We start from the raw sequence: 20,110 nt of genomic DNA, 5'->3' as shown, positions 1-20,110 counted from the left end.
TAATAGAGCTTTAAATTTCCTTGCTGTAGAAGTTATCGGTTTCTCTTTTGTAGAGGTATCCATTTTCGAGTTGAAAATTATATTAAAGTCTCCACCGCAAATTAAGGTTCCTTGTGACTCAATTGAGATCATATCAAAGATTTTTTGATAAAACTTAAATTTGCTACCTGGGGGGACATAAACATTAAGAAATGTAACTGGAGCCCCTTCAATTTGTCCTTTGATTAAAATATAGCATCCTTTATCCTTAACTTCAGTCTGATGGTCATACCTAAGCTTGTTTGATATTAAAATAGCCACTCCCCTCCTTCTACCAGAAGGATGGGATGATGAAAATACATATTTAAATCCATTTCGGGCCAATTTAGAGTGTTCTGCCTGATCTAAATGGGTCTCTTGCAAAAACGCTACCTGAACCTTTTCTTTTTTTAATTTTGATAAAATTCTAGTTCTCTTAATAGGATTATGGACTCCATTTATATTAGATGTTACTAATTTAAACACTTGCTCTATGCCAACCATGTATTATGTATAATTATTATTAACACCTTCGTACACATAAATGCAACTGAACTTCCATTTTAGAACCACAGGGCTTTGAACAATGTAAAACAAAAAACAAAAACATGAACAAGAACATGTATCATGTAAAGTGACTCCCATAGAAGAGATCCCCAATCTTTGGATCTTATTCGAGCCTGAATGAAAATTTGGCTCTGAGGGAAAAGCCTCACACCTGCAAGCTGAAGTGAGGGCCCTCGATGGCACGTTGTCATATAATGGCACCTTGTGATACAATTTTAAAGTCTCCCAACATTAAACTATGAGTAACTAGCACTTGGAAAGGGCTACCGTTCTTCTCGTATAGTTAACTTATTCTGCCAAGGTTTATTCAAATAAACACATCCCCTGACCTGCATATGCCGTCCCGTCATTTTCCTGGCATTAAAGTTACATCCGTTGAACCGGTCAGTGTGCGAGCTCACTTTCTAATTATTTTCGTCTGAAAGTTTTCAGTCGCTCCACATAGTCCGGTGTTGTATCGGTTTCCAATTGACTCCCTCCTCGCCCCCTTTTCGTCGACCAGCGTTCCAGTGGCGTCTGTTGCGGTCGGATGATATCCACCTGAAGGCCTCTGTCCTTCATGTCCTTTGTTGCCTCTTCCGCAGAATTATAGAGCACTGTCTCGCCTTCGTAAAACTCCCGGAGTTTCGCTGGATATGGAGTTTGGAATCTAATCTTTTTTTCCTTCAGCACTGATTTTGCTTGTGCATATTCTTTTCGTTTCTTTAGGACATCAGGGGGGTAATCGTGGTCACATGTAATTGCATTGTTCCATTTCAGCCCTCCTTTTTTCCACATCTGTCCCAAGATCTCTTCTTTCGTCTTGGAGCTCAGGAATTTAGCGATAACGGAGCGTGGTCTCATATTGTCCGTTGGTTTGGGGCTAAAGCTCTATGAGCCCACTGAATATGGAGATCCGTCGTTGGGTCAAGCCCCAACCCATCCTTCAGCAAGTCTTCAATAAATTTGATAGTCGATGAACCATTTTCACTGCCCTCTGGAATTCCGTATATTCGAATGTTATCTCGCCTCGACCTGCCTTCTTGATCAGTTAACTTCGCTTCGAGCTGAGCCTGGAGTTTCAGCAGTTCAGACAGCACCTCACCAGTGTGTTGAATTTGTTCCTCGGCTTCCACGATACGATTCTCAGCATCTTCGATTCTCTTGTTTGTAGTGTTCAAATCCTCCTTGATGTCCGCTAGTTTTTCATTATTTTCCTTTCTGAATTCTCTTAACTCAACGAGTATCTTTTCCAGGTTAATTTCCCCCTCAGCGTTAGCATGACTGCGAGCTGTCGGCTCTTTTTCACCCTTTTCTTCTCCAGTCTTTTCATCGCGTCCTGGAACTTCTTTTGTTTCGCCCTTGTTTCCATTCCTGCCCCACACTCCATTGTAGTGTTTTATATAAAGATTAACTGAATATTTAAATATTTTGGGGCTTTTACAAATATCTGTTGGGAGAGCAATTCCCTCACGCTGCCAACAGTGTTCGCGCGCTACCGGAAGTCCACCTGCATTCCATTTAGATGTGCGTATACAACCTCTAAATCCCTGAAATTCTTGACCTAGGAGAACCTGGCTAGTTGAAGAGCATAGATGATTGGTGGTTTGGACGTGACGTTCTTTGTTTATTTTCCTCAACAAACCATTTTTAAAATAATGCCACACATAGAATAAACACAGGCTTCGCTCCTCTATGGGGTCTTTAGTTCGTTCAGGAGAAATAAAGGTTTGGCTTCTGTTGTAGAAACTTGGCTTAAGGGTTCTCACAGGCATGGAGAACCTGGAAATATCAGAGAAATTGTGATTTCCAGGCCTGGCAAAATCATGGAAATTAGAGGTCGACCGATAGTGGATTTTGCAGGTAACGATAACTAATATTTATTGAATGTTAAAGAAATGTCTTAGTTATTCCTTACTGTGACAGGTACAGTCATAAATGCAACAAGATTTTAAAATTGGGGTGGCCAGGCTTCTTTCTAAAGAGCATAAAGTAGGCTGTAAAATATTTAATCATAAAGAAATTGCTCTTCATGCAATCTTTATAAAATAATTTATGAAAATCCTTATACAGTGATCACAAATGACAGGAAAAGTAATGGAAATTCATTGATCAAATGGTGTGGGAACCCTGCAAGATATTTAAATAATATTTTTCTTGTACATCAGAGATTTAAAGTGATTGTACAACCTGTTTCTAGGACCAAATTAAATTACAACCCACCGAAAGAGGATGGATCTGTATACAAAATCGATTTACAAGGGATCTCTGTGGCAACCATGAAACAGATCTTGGACTACATTTTCAGTGGGGAGGTGATAATAGACGTTTATTTCATTTACATTTATGTACATGTATTGATGAGTGTGTGTTTGTCAATCTATTTGCAGGGCTCCCACAGTCAGTGAATTTTAAAATATTTTTTTACCATCCTGAAAAAGTTTGGAAAATTTTAACAAAACATTAAAAAGTTATCGAAAAGTCATGTACATTTCTGCATTGAATGTATATATATATATATATATATATATATATATATATATATATATATATATATATATATATATATATATATATATACTTTTTTTTTTTTTTTACATATGCTCAGCTCTGGAATTGATTTTCTAGAAATTACTTTTTGTGGAAAAGTCTTGAAAATTCATTGGTCAAAAGGTGTGTGGACCCTGCATGTAGTTTCCATATCGACAATCACAGATGGATGGCTGTTGTGAGGGCCAAACTAAAATCCTTTCTTTGGTGCTCTGATTTCTAGGTTACCCTGAGTGAAGACACAATTCAGGATGTGGTCCAAGCTGCTGATCTTCTTCTCCTCACTGACCTAAAATCTCTGTGCTGTCAGTTTCTGGAGAGCTGCATCACCGCAGAGAACTGCATCGGCATACGGGTCTTCTCCTTGCTTTACTGCCTACACCATGTCTACCACGTTGCCACTGAGTTCCTGCAGACGCATTTTCGAGACGTGGCCAATACGGAGGAATTCTTGGAGCAGCCGCCCGATCGCCTGTGTGAACTGCTGTCCATTGAGAAGCTCAACGTGGGGAACGAAAGGCATGTGCTGGAGGCCGTGGTCCGTTGGCTCAGCCATGACATTGAAGCTCGACGAGTGAGTGGGACCGTTATTCTGGAAAAGTCCCTAAAATTCCATATGATCCATTTATGGATGCACTGATTATTATTATAATTAGTGCATATAAGCTTTATATACACTGGTGGCCAAAAGTTTGGAATAATGTACAGATTTTCCTCTTATGGAAAGAAATTTGTAATTTTTCCACCAAAGTGGCATTCAACTGAACCGCAATGTATAGTCAGGATATTAATAACGTGAAAAGTTACTATTACAATTTGAAAAAAAACTGCTTTAAAGATTCATCAAAAAATCCTCCATGTGCAGCAATGACAATTGTGCAGATCCTTGGCATTCTTGCTGTCAGTTTGTCCAGATACTCAGATGACTTTTCACCCCACACTTCCTGTAGCACTTTCCATAGTTATGGCTGTCTTGTCGGGCACATCTAACACACCTTACAGTCTAGCTGATCCCACGAAAGTTAAATGGGGTTAAGATCCAGAACACTCTTTTCCAATTATCTGTTGTCTAATGTCTGTCTTTTTGTTTTTCTGTTTCAAAAGTGTCTTTTTCGTTGCAATTCTTCCCATAAGGCCTGCACCTTAAAGAGGCCTTCTCTTTACTGTTGTTCATGAAACTGGTGTTGAGCGGGTAGAATTCAGTGAAGCTGTCAGCTGAGGACATGTGAAACATGTGAGACTCTCAAACTAGAGACTCTGATGTATTTATCCTCTTGTTTGGTTGTACATCTGGCCTTCCACATCTCTTTCTGTCCTTGTTAGAGCCAGTTGTCCTTTGTCTTTGGTGACTGTAGTGTACACCTTTTTTTGAAATCAATGGCAATTTTGCAATTTCAGGTATTGTAAAGCCTTCATTCCTCAAAACAATGATTGACTGAGTTTCTAGAGAAATCTGTTTCTTTTTTTGCCATTCTTGACCTAATATTGACCTTAAGACGTGCCAGTCTATGGCATACTGTGACAACTCAAAAACAAAGAAAATGTTAAGCTTCATTTAATGAAGCAAATAGCTTTCAACTGTGCTTGATATTATGTCAAGTGATTTCTAGTACTAAATTAGCAATTTAACATGATTACTCAAGGATAAGGTGTTGGTGTTGGAATTGCTATTGGAAATGGGGCCTGTCTAGATTTGATAAAAAATTAATTTTTCAGGGCCTGGGTAGCTCAGTGAGTAAAGACGCTGACTACCACACCTGGAGTTCATAAGTTTGAATCCCAGGGTGTGCTGAGTGACTCCAGCCAGGTCTCCTAAGCATCCAAATTGTCCTGGTTGCTAGGGAGGGTAGAATCACATGGGGTAACCTCCTCGTGGATGCTATAATGTGATTCGCTCTCGGTGAGGCACGTGGTGAGTTGTGCGTGGATGCTGCGGTGGATGGCGTGAAGCCTCCACACTATATCTCCGCGGTAATGCATTCAACAAGCCACGAGATAAGATGAGCGGGTTGAACTGAGATTCGTCCTCCACCACCCGGATTGAGGCAAGTCACTATGCAACCACGAGAATGCATTGGGGAGAAAATGAATAAATACAATAAAAACCTTTTCAAATAGTGATGGTGCTGTTTTTACATAAGTAATGTCCTGACTATACTTTGTGATCAGTTGAATGCCACTTTGGTGAATTAAAGTACCAATTTCCTTTCGAAACCGCTAAATCTGTACATTATTCCAAACTTTTTGCCGCCAGTGTAAAAGAATATGCAATGTATACCTGTTTGAACAGAAAAAAATAAGATGTTATATTCTGCTGCTGTTAAAGGACTAACAATAGTGGATTTTGCTAGTATCACTAACTAAGGATGTGGAAAAGAATGATAAAGTAATCATCCAATAGTTTTTAAAACCGATTTATAGAATGTCTGAAGGGTTTCCTTACTATGATTTTTTTATAGCATATATTTTCACCAGATAAAGGTTTTTTTTTTTCAGACACACACACACACTGTACATATATATATATATTTCCCCACATATTTAACCAGATGAGGTTTAAAGAGAAATAAGGTTTATTGTTATTTTGCAAGTTATGTAGACCGAATGAACAGGATATGCCCATGAAGCACATTTCCATATACTCACTCAAAAACCATTCAGGGTGGTTTTTTATGGCTTTAGTAGTAAATTACATTTTCAATTCATTTGTCTCATTTTGTTATGTTGATTTATGTCAAATAATGACAAACCTTCAAATCTTGTGGTCTTTAAAACGGAAATTTACATGTAACTTATTTAGAGCATATGAAAGTGCAAACATCCCTACATTTTAGCTACTTTTTCAGACTGTCTGATAGTTGCTTCTTCTGTACCTTTTCTCTAGGTCTATATGAAAGAGGTAATGTCTGCTGTGTGGGTTCAAAGCTTGGACAAGTGCTACCTCCAGGAGCAGATGTTGGGAGACCCCCTGATGAGGGAGGTGATAGGGAAGTGCTGCATGGAGTCTCTGGGGGAGCAGAGCAGCAGGGGGAGGCACTGCTTGCTGCGTTTAAACCCCGCGGCTACTCCGAGTGTATCGTAATAGTGGGGGGTGAGGACAGGAAGTGAGTGTTAACATGTGTAAATATACACTGATCAGCCACAACATTAAAACCGCCTGCCTAATATTGTGTAGTTTACCCTCGTGCTGCCAAAACAGCGCCAACCCACATATCAGAATAGCATTCTGAGATGCTATTCTTCTCACCACAGTTGTACAGAGCGATTATCTGAGTTAACATAGACTTTGTCAGTTCGAACCAGTCTAGCCATTCTCTGTTGACCGCCGTTTCCATCTGCAGAATTTCCGCTCACTGGATGTTTGGTTTTTTGCACCATTCTTAGTAAATTTTGAAGACTGTTGTGCGTGAAAATCCCAGGAGATCAGCAGTTAAAGAAATACTCAAACCAGCACCTGGTCTGGCACCAACAATCATCCATGGTCCAATTCAATGAGAGAATTTTCTTTTCCCCCTATTCTAATGGTTGATGTGAACATTAACTGAAGTTCATGACCTGTATCTGCATGATTTTATGCACTGCTGCCACACGATTGGCTGATTAGATAATCACATGGATGATTGTTGGTGCCAGATGGGCTGGTTTGAGTGTTTGTGTTACTGCTGATCTCTTGGGATTTTCACACACAACAGTCTCTAGAATTTACTCAGAATGGTGGCAGAAAACATCCAGTGACCCATGAGAGAGGTCAACAGAGAATAGAACTGACAAAGTCTTTGGTGTCTCAGATAAGCGCACTGTACAATTGTGGTGAGAAGAATAGCATCTCCGAATGCTATTCTGAGATGCGGGTTGGAGTTATTTTGGCAGCACGAGGGGGACCTACATAATATTAGGCAGGTGGTTTTAATGTTGAGGCTGATCGGTGTAATTAAAACTTGATTAGAAGAGATCTGGTTTATTTTACCCTTTTTTGTGTGTGTTAAGTGAAACTTCAGAGTGAATGTTTATGAATTTTTTGTACTGTGTTCGATTTGTAATTTAGCTCTCAAAAGCCCACGGCAGCAGCACGCTGCTTGTGTCCTCTTTACGACCGTAACAGGCAACTGTGGATCGAATTGCAGTCTATGAGTGAGAGGCGCATTGGACATGGGGTAGTGTCAGCAGGTCTGTTATAATGCTTATTTTTAACTATCAATTAAGACACGTTGGATTTTCATGTCAGTAAAGTGGTTACTGCACCTGTGGTTACTCTACTGTGACACCTGTGTCCACTAAAAATTAGTTGGTTAAGTGTGGCTTAAGTGTCCATATACCATTTGGGATCACTGTAAATCTCTGCCCTTCTGGATGATAGATAACTTTTCAAACGACTGTTGACAGTAGAAGACTAGAAATATTTACATATGATTACATATGGGGCAGTGGCGGCTCAGTGGTTGAGGCTCAGGGTTACTGACCAGAAGGTCGGGGGTTCAAGCCTCAGCACCACCAAGATGCCACTGTTGGGCCCTTGAGCAAGGCACTTAACTCCAGGTTGCTCCGGGGGGATTGTCCCTGTAATAAGTGCACTGTAAGTCGCTTTGGATAAAAGCGTCTGCCAAATGCATAAATATAAATGTAAATGATTATTTGACTAATAAGAGTGATAACAATGGGACAGGATGACTGACACTCTCCCTTACGCATTTGGGAAATAGATCTTTGGTTCTAACACAGTAGACTGACAGATATGTGGCAGACATGCATTGGCTGAGGATCAAAGTGCTTGCTTCCATTTTTATTACTTGTATAATGTTGGCTTGTCTCTCCGAATAGAGGGATACCTGTTTGCCATAGGAGGAATGAATGAGAACAAAACTGAGTTGAGCAGTGGAGAGAAATATGACCCAGAGACTAATACCTGGACGCCAATCCCAGCAATGATGCAGGTATTCCTGCCAAACATGTACAGAATATCCAAAAAATCAATTCAGACGTTGGAAAGTTTAAACAAAAATGAACGCCAATACCAAAAGTCTCCACATGGGGCAGTGTGGTAAACCTTTTAATTGCACTACATTGACCTATATTCGTTTTGGCATATTGAATGCATGTACATACATAATTTGTTCAGAGAGAATCATTTATGTTATTGGGATTTACTTATGTACAATATGTAATTTACTACCTGGTTAAATATGCAAAATATGTTCTCATTTAAATGGAAACTGTGATGTAGTTGCATATACCAGCAGGTGTCACAATTGTGCTACTGTATTTTCTTGTTTCTGTTGAAGGCCCGACAACACTTTGGAATTGCCGAGCTGGATGGACTGATTTATGTTCTGGGAGGGGAAAACAAGGACACTGAGGTTCTGCTCACGATGGAGGTGTTTGACCCCCATTGTAACATCTGGAGACCCCAACCCAAAATGACCACAGAGCGCAAGGTGATGTATAAATGTTTTTGCTGTAAAAATTTGCACGCTTATATTGGAATGCACTTATACTTCTCATACTTATGTGGATGTGTGTTGTGTGGATCTCCATTTTCTAGTTTGGTTGCTGTGCCACCATGAAAAAGAGGCTCTATGTAATGGGTGGTGGATCATATGGAAAGGTGAATGACTCTGTGGAGTTCTATGACCCCAGAACTCAGCAGTGGACCGCAGTCTGTCCACTTAAGGAGCGCAGGTTAAGTGATACATTTACATATATTAGATGTTTTACTATTACTATTTCTCATACTTCTCATAATAGTGATTTTAACAAACCTCTTAACCTAAGTTTTAACTTTCGGTCCAAAACTTTTGAAGTGATTTCACCTGGTGTATGAAACTCCCATTAACTACAGCAGAGACATGAGGCTAGAGACCAGAATATCATAGAGGCTTTGGAATGGGATCTTTTGACTTGGGGCAGTAAGCCTCGAAAAACAGACGGAACACCTTGGCAAACATTTAGCAATGCCCTGGCAACCACCCACAATACTGCATTTTCTTCTAGTTCATTTAGCAGACACTTTAATGCACCATGACTTCTAAATGAGGAAAAATATAAACATGAGAACAGTAATATGTTTTGAATATGTTCAAAAACAATTTTTGTGTGTGTGTGTGTGTGTGTGTGTGTGTGTGTCATTCACAAAAACCTTTTTTATCAAAAAATACAAATTGTTATCAAATGAGGAGCGTATACCTTTTATTGGTGACATAATGTGTAAAGGTCTATATTTTTATTGGCAAAAATGTGTCAAGTTACAAAACTGTCCTCTACTGTTTAATTGTGAAACATATGAAGACATTCACTGCATCTTTGGCCCCATGCATTTCAAACCACAAATATTTTGAGCGCTTGAAGTGGCACACACTTTGTTTATGCAGATTTGGGGAGCGTCTTCTCCCCATCCTGTCTATGATGCAGATAAATGTCATAATTAAAGAGATATCATTGGGAAGGCAGCAGTGAGTCTTCATAAAGGTCTTACAATGGCTGAATTGTTAGACACACCCTGTTATGTTTGATGCCTTGCAGATGTGTCTTTAGAACAGTAGTAGACATGGGACCTATCTGTCTATCCCATGTAACTGGAAACATTAGACCTTTTCACCATCTGGAGCAAAATAAATAGTCATTTTTCTAGATGTTCTTGTTTTGGGATGTAGAGTAATGATGTCCATATGTGTACTTCAAGTTGCAATCAGTGATTTATTAGTTTATTGCTGAACCTTTAAACAGAAAGAAATAGTTATAGTAGAATTGTAGTTTTGACAAATCTGTTTAAAATGATGTACAATCACATGAGTTGAAGACTTTGAGAAGATGTTGCTTTATTCTACAAAAAGGTGCTTGCTGCAATATGACACACTTTTTCTCAATAATCCCTTGTAATTGAACACTTTCACTTGTGGAATAAATTATTAATGGCTAACTGCAGATAGCTTAATTTCTGTCCACAGGTTTGGAGCAGTAGCTTGTGGCGTTGGACAAGAGCTCTACGTGTTTGGTGGTGTTAGGAACAGAGACGCTGACAATACAGAGTCCAGTCAGATGACCATCGCCAAGTCTGAGTTTTTCCATGATGAACTGAAAAGGTGTGTTTATTTATTTATTTATTATTACAGGGACAGTGCATATTAATTAACATTGCTGCCAATATGCCAGAATTAGCCAGAAGGCTATTTTTCATCTGCAGTCCCCGGACAGATGTTTGTTCTTCAAAACAACACTCCGACAGACTGGAGTCATGTTCATGCAGATGCTTGTCTCTTATTCGTTTTTTATTGCCTGCAGGTGGATGCTTTTAGATGACCAAAACCTCTGTATACAAGCCACATCATCCTTTGTGTATGGAGCTGTACCCATTGGTCCAAGTGTATATGTAGTAGGAGAACTTGACACAGGTAAGCTGATAAGAATTCAAAGCATTTTCCTGGAAGTCTGTGCCTTGATAAAAGTGGGAACCCTGTATTTGAGTTGTGAACTCAAGACAAAGATGACGGTCAGACCGCAATTTTCTTTTTATTTTTATGAATTCACACAGATTTGGTAATTTATATATTTATATAAATATTTAAATTGTTTTTTTTTTTAAATAATAATGTTAAGATTTTTTTAATTTTTTATTAAATCACAGCTTTTGGGGGTTTAATAATCACACTGGGCCATGTAGCAAACTATTATCTGGAGGTGAAAACTTAAATTAGTAGTATCACCACTTTTAATTTCTTACTCCCCAAAACTGCTAAGTGCACATACCTGTGTTTGTATGGAGCTTACCCACTACATAATATTTATTTCTTGATGTTTTGTCTGCAGGCAATAACTTTGACTATGTCCGGGAGTTCCGCAGAAGCACAGGGACCTGGCACCCTACCAGATCACTCATGTCCTCTGATCTGAGTAAAACAAGCTGTGCCTCCCTACGGATCGCCAACTGTAAACTGTTCCGCCTGCAGCTTCAACAAGGCCAGTTCCAGATCCGGGTGTAGTCCACATAACCAGAACTTGCATCCTCACCACTGAGTTCTACGTTATGTCACTCATCCATCATCTGCTGCTCTGCAGGAGGATGCCAGAGGGTTGTGGAATTGAAGTGGCTACTGCTGAGGTTCGGTTATAACAGGGAAAAAGTTTAAATGAACTAAACTTTTTAACGTTTGTTGCCTTTTTGTAAGGGGATGAATCAGATGTCCTCTTTTTGGATCCCTTTCTGTTTTGAGCGATTCGGAGTGGTGGGGAAATATATCAGAACAGAAAAGACATAGTTTAGTCTGGCTTTTATGCGTTACACAGAATTTGGCAACAAGCCACCTTCACTTGCACAAGGTTTGCATGAATGTGATGTTGCTGAAGAACTGTGGTGCATCAAGGATCATTTTTGAATCAAAGTATGACTCGATTCAAAATCAAATAGAAACATGAGATGCCTAAAGATTCATACCGCTAGTTTTGACTCCCATTAACAGGAATCACAGATACATTAAGCTGTCTGTTTTAATGCTTTATTTGATTCGTTTACAATAGTTTTTACCCGTCTGCTGCTTGTCTTAAACTAACTCTTTGAAATTGGAGAGGGAGGTTAATGTTGTCTTTATATACAGTTCTAGTTGAGTATTAAATGTGGGTGCAGTAAGTAAGGGAACAAATCATTCACTTGTCAGGGATAGTGGTACTGTACATATTTTTTTATTAGTGGCTATAAAATGTCTACACACCCCTGTTAAAAACGCACGTGTTTGAAATGTTAAGAAATGAATCCAAGATAAATCATGTCAGGTCTTTTTGATCAAATGCAAACAACCAAATTCAAAAATCTGGTTGCATAAGTGTGCACACCCCTTAAAGGTGCTGTTTTTTCATGGAAAAGTATGCAAAAAAATGTCCTACGATATTAATGAAATAAGTGTCCTGAGATATCTCACCAGATTCTGACAGCTGTAGACTTTGTAAACCGCAAACAAAATGTGTCTGCGGACCACGCACATTGTCACGTTTTTAAAATGTCACTCATTTTGCTCGCTCTCATAATGTTGTCTTTGAAGCTGATCATTGAGGATATGATTCATAAAGTTTGTCAGTTGATGGCGCTATTGTGCCACTGTTGAATTTGACAGCAAATGGAACAAACAATGCTGCTCTTTTGCTCTGTTTTCGTCACAAAATTATCTTTGGAGGGCAGAGTTTTGGAATGAGAGGGAGTGCCTAATTTAATGGCTCAGTCAGGTGAAAACTTCAGAACGGCTTGTTTGAAGCATCTTTTGCTTTTAATACAGCAGCCAGTCTTTTTGAATAAGAGTATCTCAGCTTAGCACATCTTTGCCCATTTTTATCCCACTCTTCCTTGCAAAAAAATCTCCTGACCTGTCAGATTGTGAGGGGAACTCTTGTGCACAGCCCTCTTCAAGTCATTCCATACATTTTCAATTGGATTTTGGTCTGGGCTCTGACTGGGCCATTCCAAAATGTTGATCATCAAGTTTTGAAGCCATTCCTTTGTCATTATCGTGCTGAAGGATGAAATTCCTCTTCATCTTCTGCTTTCTAATGGAGGCCTGCATGTTATGTGCTGAAAATAACTAGTATTTGGCACTTTCCATGATCATTTATATCTTGACTAATTTCCCAGTCGTAGCTGAAGAGAAGCTGCCCCATAGCTCTGTGCTTCCACCACCATGCTTCACCGTGGGTATGGTGTTGTTTGGGTGATGAGCAATCTTGTTTTTGTGCCAAACATTCCTTTTAAAAGTATGCCCAAAAGGTTCTGTATCAGTTTCATCAAACCATAAAATATTTTGCCACATAATTTTAGTGGAGTAATTACTTCCATTTTGCCATCCTACCCCAAAGCCCAGAAATATGAAGAATCCAGGATATTATTGTCACATGCAGTGAGGGACCAGACTTTTACAAATATTCTTGCAGCTCCTTTAATGTTGCTGTAGGTCCCTGGGCAGCCTCACTAATAAGTTTTCTTCTTGTTTTTCATCAATTTTGATGGGTGCCCTGTTCTTTGGAATGTCATTGTGGTGCCCCGTTTTCTCCACTTGTTCAAGATGGCTTTCACGATGTTCCATGGCACATCTAATGTTTTAAATTGTATTTTGTACCCCTCTTCTGATTGTTATCTCTTCACAATAAGATGCTGCACATCCTTTGCAAGCTCTTTATGGACCATGGCTTAAGCAGAAAGGTGCAACCAAGAAGATGCCTAGAAAATCCTACAGAAAAAGATGATTTTTATTAAGGGTAATCTTAATTGATGACAAGAGGAATATAATTTCTTTCGAATAAGATTTTGAATATGATTGGTCAATTGTATACAGATTCACATGCCCCATTATGAAAGGGTGTGCACACTTATGCAGCGAGGTTATTGTAAGTCTTTATTTTTATTTTCTCCTTGCTATTTGTTGTTCACTTGAATTTGGTTGACTGCATTTTATCACAATAAAGGTGGAAGAAGATATGACATGATTTAACTTGGATTAATTTTTTACATATCAAAAACTGGCCATTTTAACAGAGGTGTGTAGACTTATTATATTCAATGTGCAAATCAGTACATTGGTATGCAGCACAAATTGTTCTTGCTAATGTACAGTCAATGTAGAGAGGGAGTTTTAGATTACTCAAATGGTTTATGATGTCATATTACTGTTAACGATTAATCAAAAAAAAAATTCTGTGAATTAAATTACTCACATTTTTAATTAGTATAAATATATTTTTCCTTTCAAAAATCAGTGCATTAATTTGTAATTTATTACGTTTTTTTTTTTGGTGGCCTAATTAACTGTATTTCATACTTGTTTTGTCGTACAAAGGCTGAAAATTTATCAAATTTGTTTGTCCCATCTAGATTTAATTTGTGAAAAAAGTCCAATTAAAAACCCAGCTATGGGTTTATTTTGTTCATGGTCAAGTTCTTATTTTGTACATTTGTTAGAAAGCTAACAGAACACAAATGACAATAAATAAATGACATAAAAAAAAAAAATGTATTCATCTTAAACGTTTACCTTGTGTGGTCTTAAAGAGATAATGAAGATTCTAAAATATAATAATAATGAAAACATTTTTAATTCTCCATACAATGAAATTAAATGGTGACTGTGTCTGTCTGTCCCAAACATTTTGCATTTTGCATCTCCTTTAGAAGAAAGAATGTCATACAAGTTTAAAATGATATAATGGTTTTAAAGTTTAATTTTGGGGTGAACTATACTTTTATTATTTGAGTTGATGTATTTTTAATTTTTATTTATTATTTATGTGCGATTATTCTCACACATGTGTGAGAATATCACACCTGACCTAATAAAGGTTTATGTTTTAGAGTATGTGAAGTACACTAACCTAATTGCCTATGTGTTGTATTGTCAAAAGTGGAAACTAAGGGTGGTGGAAATTTGCATGTTTTATGTGCCTGGCTGCCTATATGATGGTCTGTCCATTTTATCTGATCAACTTTTTCTGTTGGTTCCGTATCCAGGGACTCTGAACGCAACACCATAACAGAAATAGATGCAAGGTCTCACCCTTCTGTGGCAAGAGTATTTTGTTAATGACCTCTGAACTGGCTTTCCTGTCAGTGTGGATGTTTTTTTGCGTCTGGTGACCCCATTTGTTCTGTGCATTATTCATGATGCTGCTGTCTGTTCTAATTGAAGAGACAAACATTGCATATTCACCACTATGGAAATGCACACCAATAGCAGAAATATAGAATAAAACATCTTCACACACTGGACACTAACATTTGTCGAAAAAGACTTCTTGAAAAGAGGAATTCCGACAAACAAAATGCTAGGACCCACTATTATTTTTGGTGTCTACACAAAATGCACCGGTCACTAGATGCAAGGTATGCAAGTGGAATGGTCTTTTTGTATCATAACATAAAATTCAGATGTTATTGACATCTAATGTAAAGATGATCCAAAGTGCTGTCAGTGCAGAATAGAACTATTGTCAATGCTTCATATATTATGTGTATTTGTGGCCTAGACTTCACACACAATACATGCTTAAGGAAATTATCAAAACAGACACTACTATAAACATTGTCAAGACTCATTTGCACAAAACACTAAAACACATAATTTCTGCCAGAACAGTGTGATTTAATGAAATGTTACACAATGTTTATGTAATGCAAAGTGGTGTTCTTGTAAAAAGGTTTATTTTTACTGTTTATTCTCATTCCATGTTTGTGGATGTTTTGCGAGCAAGTCGGGCTATTAAGTTGGCCTCTTATGTTGAAATATTTCCATCTGCCGCTCAATAAAATATGATGCAGAAGTTCTTGTTTCTTTTACATAGTTATTAAAAATGTCATAAAGCCTTTAAATGTGATTCAAGAACTTAATTACAGAATTAAGTCTATTTGTATTCTAACTTTAATGGATAGTTCACCCAAAAATGTAAATTCTCTCATCATTTTCTCACCCTCATGCCATCCTAGATGTGGATGGCTTTCTTCTGCAGAACACAAACAAAGGTTTTTAGAAGAATATCTCAGCTCTGTTGGTCCTTACAATGCAAGTGAAGGGGTACCAAAAAATGGAAGCTCCAAAAAGGAGCACTGCACATCTTGCCATTGTAGTCTCTAGGCATGATCATGATTTTAAGCTTGATTACACTTCCTGGAGCAGACGGCAATCCCATGACATGTGGATAGGACCAGGCGGTCAGAGAAAAGCCTGAAATATCTGATGTGGATATCTTTTTTTATTATTATTATTAATTAATTAATCCTAAAACAAATAAAATAAGTTGGTGTTTTTTTCAACGTAAAATAAATGTGCATACAGCACGTGCAATAAATTATGAATTATTTAGAGCAGGCGGGTAATCAGTGGGACTTTAGAAGAATGGTAGAGAAAAGCATGGGCACACCGAGTCATCACAAGGATGTGAAACTCAGACTACAAAATGGTCAATTTAGTGTTAAGAAACCAACATCAAGCAAGACAGATGGGCATTGTGTCACACTTCATCTGATAGCAATAACAGAAAAACATTTGTATGAACTTTTCTATTGTTATGGCTTTTGCCCTATGTGAAAAACAAATGCAGTATTGGGAATGGTCAGGAATGTTCAGGTGTGGGATAGAAACTTGCAGGAGCAGATGAGTGTGGGGTGTGAAAAACGTTCCCACGCTGACCTCTACTTCCTTGTGCTTGATGCAAATGCAGAGGACTAGATGGCACTAGGAAGTGTAACCAACCTTGAAATTATTATCGCCAAGAAGGCTGGTAATGTAAAGATTTATAGTGAAAAAGTAGTCATATTTTGATCTGTTCATATACTGCTTTTATGTGCTTTTCAGCACAAGTTTTAGTCACCATTCACTTGCATTGTATGGACCAACAGTGCAGAAATATTCTTCTAAAAATCTTCATTTGAGTTATGCAGAAGAAAGTCAGACACATCAGAATATGTTATTTTGTATTTATACATCTGCCTTTCTGTCCTTCATTGTATTGAAGTAATAATGAGAACTTTGGGGTGAAATGTGCTTAATTATCGTGAAAATAATGTCACAATGCAAAATTCTTAATGGTTCTAAAATAAAATGTATTCTATGTTTTAGTTTTTTTATGTACACCTATTATTTTGTCCTTTGATTTTGGGGTTAAATGTGACATATTTTCATGACATTCCCCCATACAATGATAAAATGCTTAAACGCATATTCTGTGTTCATGCTAGCTTTGAGAAGGCCAGTTTACCTTGAACAGTTGCTTTGGAATCTCTCACCTTTTTTACATTTTTGCTAGTAACTAATTTTGATTTTGATTTGAATATTAGCTAGAGTCATTTCATCAGGCAGAATAACAATGTAGCATCTGACAGAAGGTGACTTGAGTGAGTACAATACCCATTCACAAGAACACAAGTCTCATGAAAATGAAACTCGTGAGCAATTTGGTCATTTGTGGATTGTTGCATAACTCTGGCATGTTACCAGAGAATGGATTTTTTTAGTGGAGTAAATGATGTCTCATTGTAGGTTGTGTTTGATGTGTAAGAACATGTGTCATGTGTTTTTGTATGAATAAACAGTGAGGTACAGGCATGGGATTAACAGGATTACTGTAGATAAACAGGATGAAATGAATTTAGTCAAACTGGGCCTGTCATATGATGGCACTTCTTTTAAACAGAAATCTTGTGTCTTGGGACACTGATGCAAAGTTAGTGTTGCTCGGACAGACACGCTAGGTTTCTCTCATTTGAGACAAGGTGTGTAGGGACAAGTCATGTCCTTTGTGATCCAAGGACTTGCCCACAAAATAATCCTGAGTATAAAATAGGGCAGACCTGAAATGTTGATGTCCATCTGTTAAAAGCAATCCCAACAGGATCTCTATAAATCCTGCAAGGATACATGTATTGAAATGTTTTTTTCATTCAGTACAGTGTCTTTAATGTAATATTTCATTATAAAACTGTAGCTCAATTTGTAGAGCATAGCACCAGGAATGCCAAGGTCACAAGTTCAATTTCAAGGGAAAGCATCTGCTGATAAAATGTGTAGCTTGAAAGCACTGAGTAGATTTGGATATGTGGAAATATATTTGGAAATACAGTGCTGCATAAAAGTCCACATTGAAAATCTGGTATTGAATAACTATTTCAAACCTGGACATTAAGGTTTACAAAAAAATAATATATATAATATATAATAATATAATAATAATACAAATAAATGTTGTGAAAATTAATAAGACATAAATACGATTCTATATATCAGAAAATGTGTGACACTGACCATGGTAACTTCATACAAAAGGTCAGAATTCCTTTCATTTATTGAAACATACAAGATGACATTTACATTTTTTCATTTGGCAGATGTGTTTATCCAAAGTGACTCACAAAAGAGGAAAATATAAGTAAATCATCAGGAGTCAGTGGTATGAATAAGTGTCATATTACAAAGTTTCACTCGCATCAGAATACTATTCAAAACAGATTCAATTGCAACAAGAATTTATTAAAGGTCAGATGTGCTGCTGCATTCTGGATCATTTGCAGGGATGCCTGCAAAGAGAGCATTATAGTAGTCCAAGTGACAAGTGACTGAACAAGAAGTTGTGTGGCATGTTCAGAGAGGAAGGGTCTTTTCTTCCTGATATTGTAGATTGTAAATCGACATGATATTGTGGTCTGATATGTAGTCTGAGAAATTTCGTTTGTTATCAGTGGTTACCCATAGAGTTCTGAACATTGTGGAAGGCGTTACTGTAGTTGCACCCAGCTGATGTTGTGTTCAATAGCAGGTTTGGCTGGAAATACAAGGACTTTGGTCTTGGCTGGGTTAAGTTGCAGGTGGTGTTCCTTCATCCAGGCCGAGATGTCTGCCAGGCAGGCAGAGATTCTAGCAGTGTGGTGTTGTTGGGCTGGAAAGACAAGTAGGGTAGTGTGTCATCAGCGTAGCAGTGGTAAGAGAAACCATGTGCCTGAATGGTGGGTCCCGTGAGGTGATCAGATGATCTGTGGAGCAGTCTGGAATCATGCTGGGAAAACATAGATCAACTTGTGGAATCCATGCTAGCTCAAGTGCATGTTGTCAATAAAGCAAAAGAGAGACAAATAAAATCGTAAGAAATTCTGAATGTTTTGTTCATTTTTTATTAAACTTTTAATTCAAATTCTTATGCTATTTTTAACAACAACAAAAAAACGGTAAAATACAAAAATAAACATTTTTCCAACTTCGCAATATTTACCAAAAAAATAAAAAAAACAGATTTTCTAATGTAAACTATTTTTGTGTAAGTCAGCATCATAAGCATCATTATGACATGAACAAATATAACCTCTAATTTACAGTTAACAGTCTTTTTATAGACTGCCCACCATGTATTGAAAAAACAAATTTCTTGCATTCTAGAGGGTTTTCCTGTAAATGCCTCATCATCAAAGAACTAACCAACCACAGCTGTTTCACTTTCAGCTTAAGCTTACAACACAACTCTATTTGCAGTTTGTGACTGAGTGTTGCATTTACGGTTCAAACACATGATAAGAGCTACTTTTAAAAAAAATTAATTGGTCAGATTGAGCAATGCAACAGTGACTGTTTAAAAAACATAGCAAGAAATGTTCTTTGTTCCAGTTGGTCTGCATTAATTGTATTGCATTCAATAACAAAATATCAAACCATGTTGCATTTGCACATAAATTATGCTAATAATTTTAAACTAGTGCCAAGGTGATTTTTAGTGAATGCATAGTCAGTTCCTTTCAAGTTCACACAGGTGTCCTAACAAAGTCACCACAGGTGTAGATCACATTAGCTTTGTACATGTTCCACAAAGTTTGACCAGAAAGTGTCCAAATACATTGTCTTAAATTTGAACAATATATCTAGTTTTTTTATCAGCTGAAACCTAACAAACTTTTTGTGAAAAGATTTGCTTGAAAAAAAATGCATTTATAATATATTTCTTTAAAAAAAAAAAGGCATTTGGTTTTGTTACATAATGCAGTTAAATTAATAACATTTTAAATGTATCTTAAGTGTCCAAATACTGTACTATTTGGGGCCACTGCATGTCTGTAAAGTTTATATTTGATATCCAAGTGAGCTGTAACCAGTGCACCTTTCAAGTCAATCCCCCATGTTTACGCACACAAAAAACAAGATACTTCCTCTTAACCACAGTCAGTCACATGACCAAGTTTATAGTCATTGTGAATTGCATCGTGATTGCATATGATCTGGTAGGCCTGATTCATTTCCTTGTTGAGAGGCTGGTCAGTAGGCATGCAGATCATTCGCTATGGGAAATCAAGTGACGCAGATTTTTTACTCGCTGTTTTGGTTGCTTACACAGCATTATGTAACCTCAGTATTCCCAGCAGGCATATGATATCTTTATCCCAACAACCATACTTGGAAAAAAGTTGTCAGCAAAAGGCAGGCCTGTATGTACTGACTCCTGACTGTACACACTGTGTGTATCAGTGTAATAGACAGTGTAAGCCCATCCCGCTCAA

General features: G+C 37.6%; 1 protein-coding gene across 1 annotated transcript in view; it reads left to right on the top strand.

Annotated features, from left to right (window-relative positions):
• LOC127623005 (gigaxonin-like) overlaps positions 1-15,393 on the top strand; it is a 30,958-nt gene extending 15,565 nt beyond the window's left edge. Inside the window, 11 exon segments of the mRNA XM_052097225.1 lie at positions 2,765-2,879; positions 3,338-3,688; positions 5,999-6,131; positions 6,134-6,218; positions 7,160-7,281; positions 7,933-8,045; positions 8,394-8,546; positions 8,654-8,790; positions 10,056-10,190; positions 10,390-10,499; positions 10,915-15,393. Of these exon segments, the coding sequence (XP_051953185.1) occupies positions 2,765-2,879; positions 3,338-3,688; positions 5,999-6,131; positions 6,134-6,218; positions 7,160-7,281; positions 7,933-8,045; positions 8,394-8,546; positions 8,654-8,790; positions 10,056-10,190; positions 10,390-10,499; positions 10,915-11,087 (1,627 nt within the window). The 3' untranslated portion in view covers positions 11,088-15,393.
• Positions 15,394-20,110: the final 4,717 nt, after the last annotated feature.

This window comes from Xyrauchen texanus, chromosome 29, assembly GCF_025860055.1.
Source record: "Xyrauchen texanus isolate HMW12.3.18 chromosome 29, RBS_HiC_50CHRs, whole genome shotgun sequence".
In the NCBI taxonomy this organism is placed as follows: domain Eukaryota; kingdom Metazoa; phylum Chordata; class Actinopteri; order Cypriniformes; family Catostomidae; genus Xyrauchen; species Xyrauchen texanus.
This window is presented reverse-complemented; position numbering and strand designations above follow the sequence as displayed.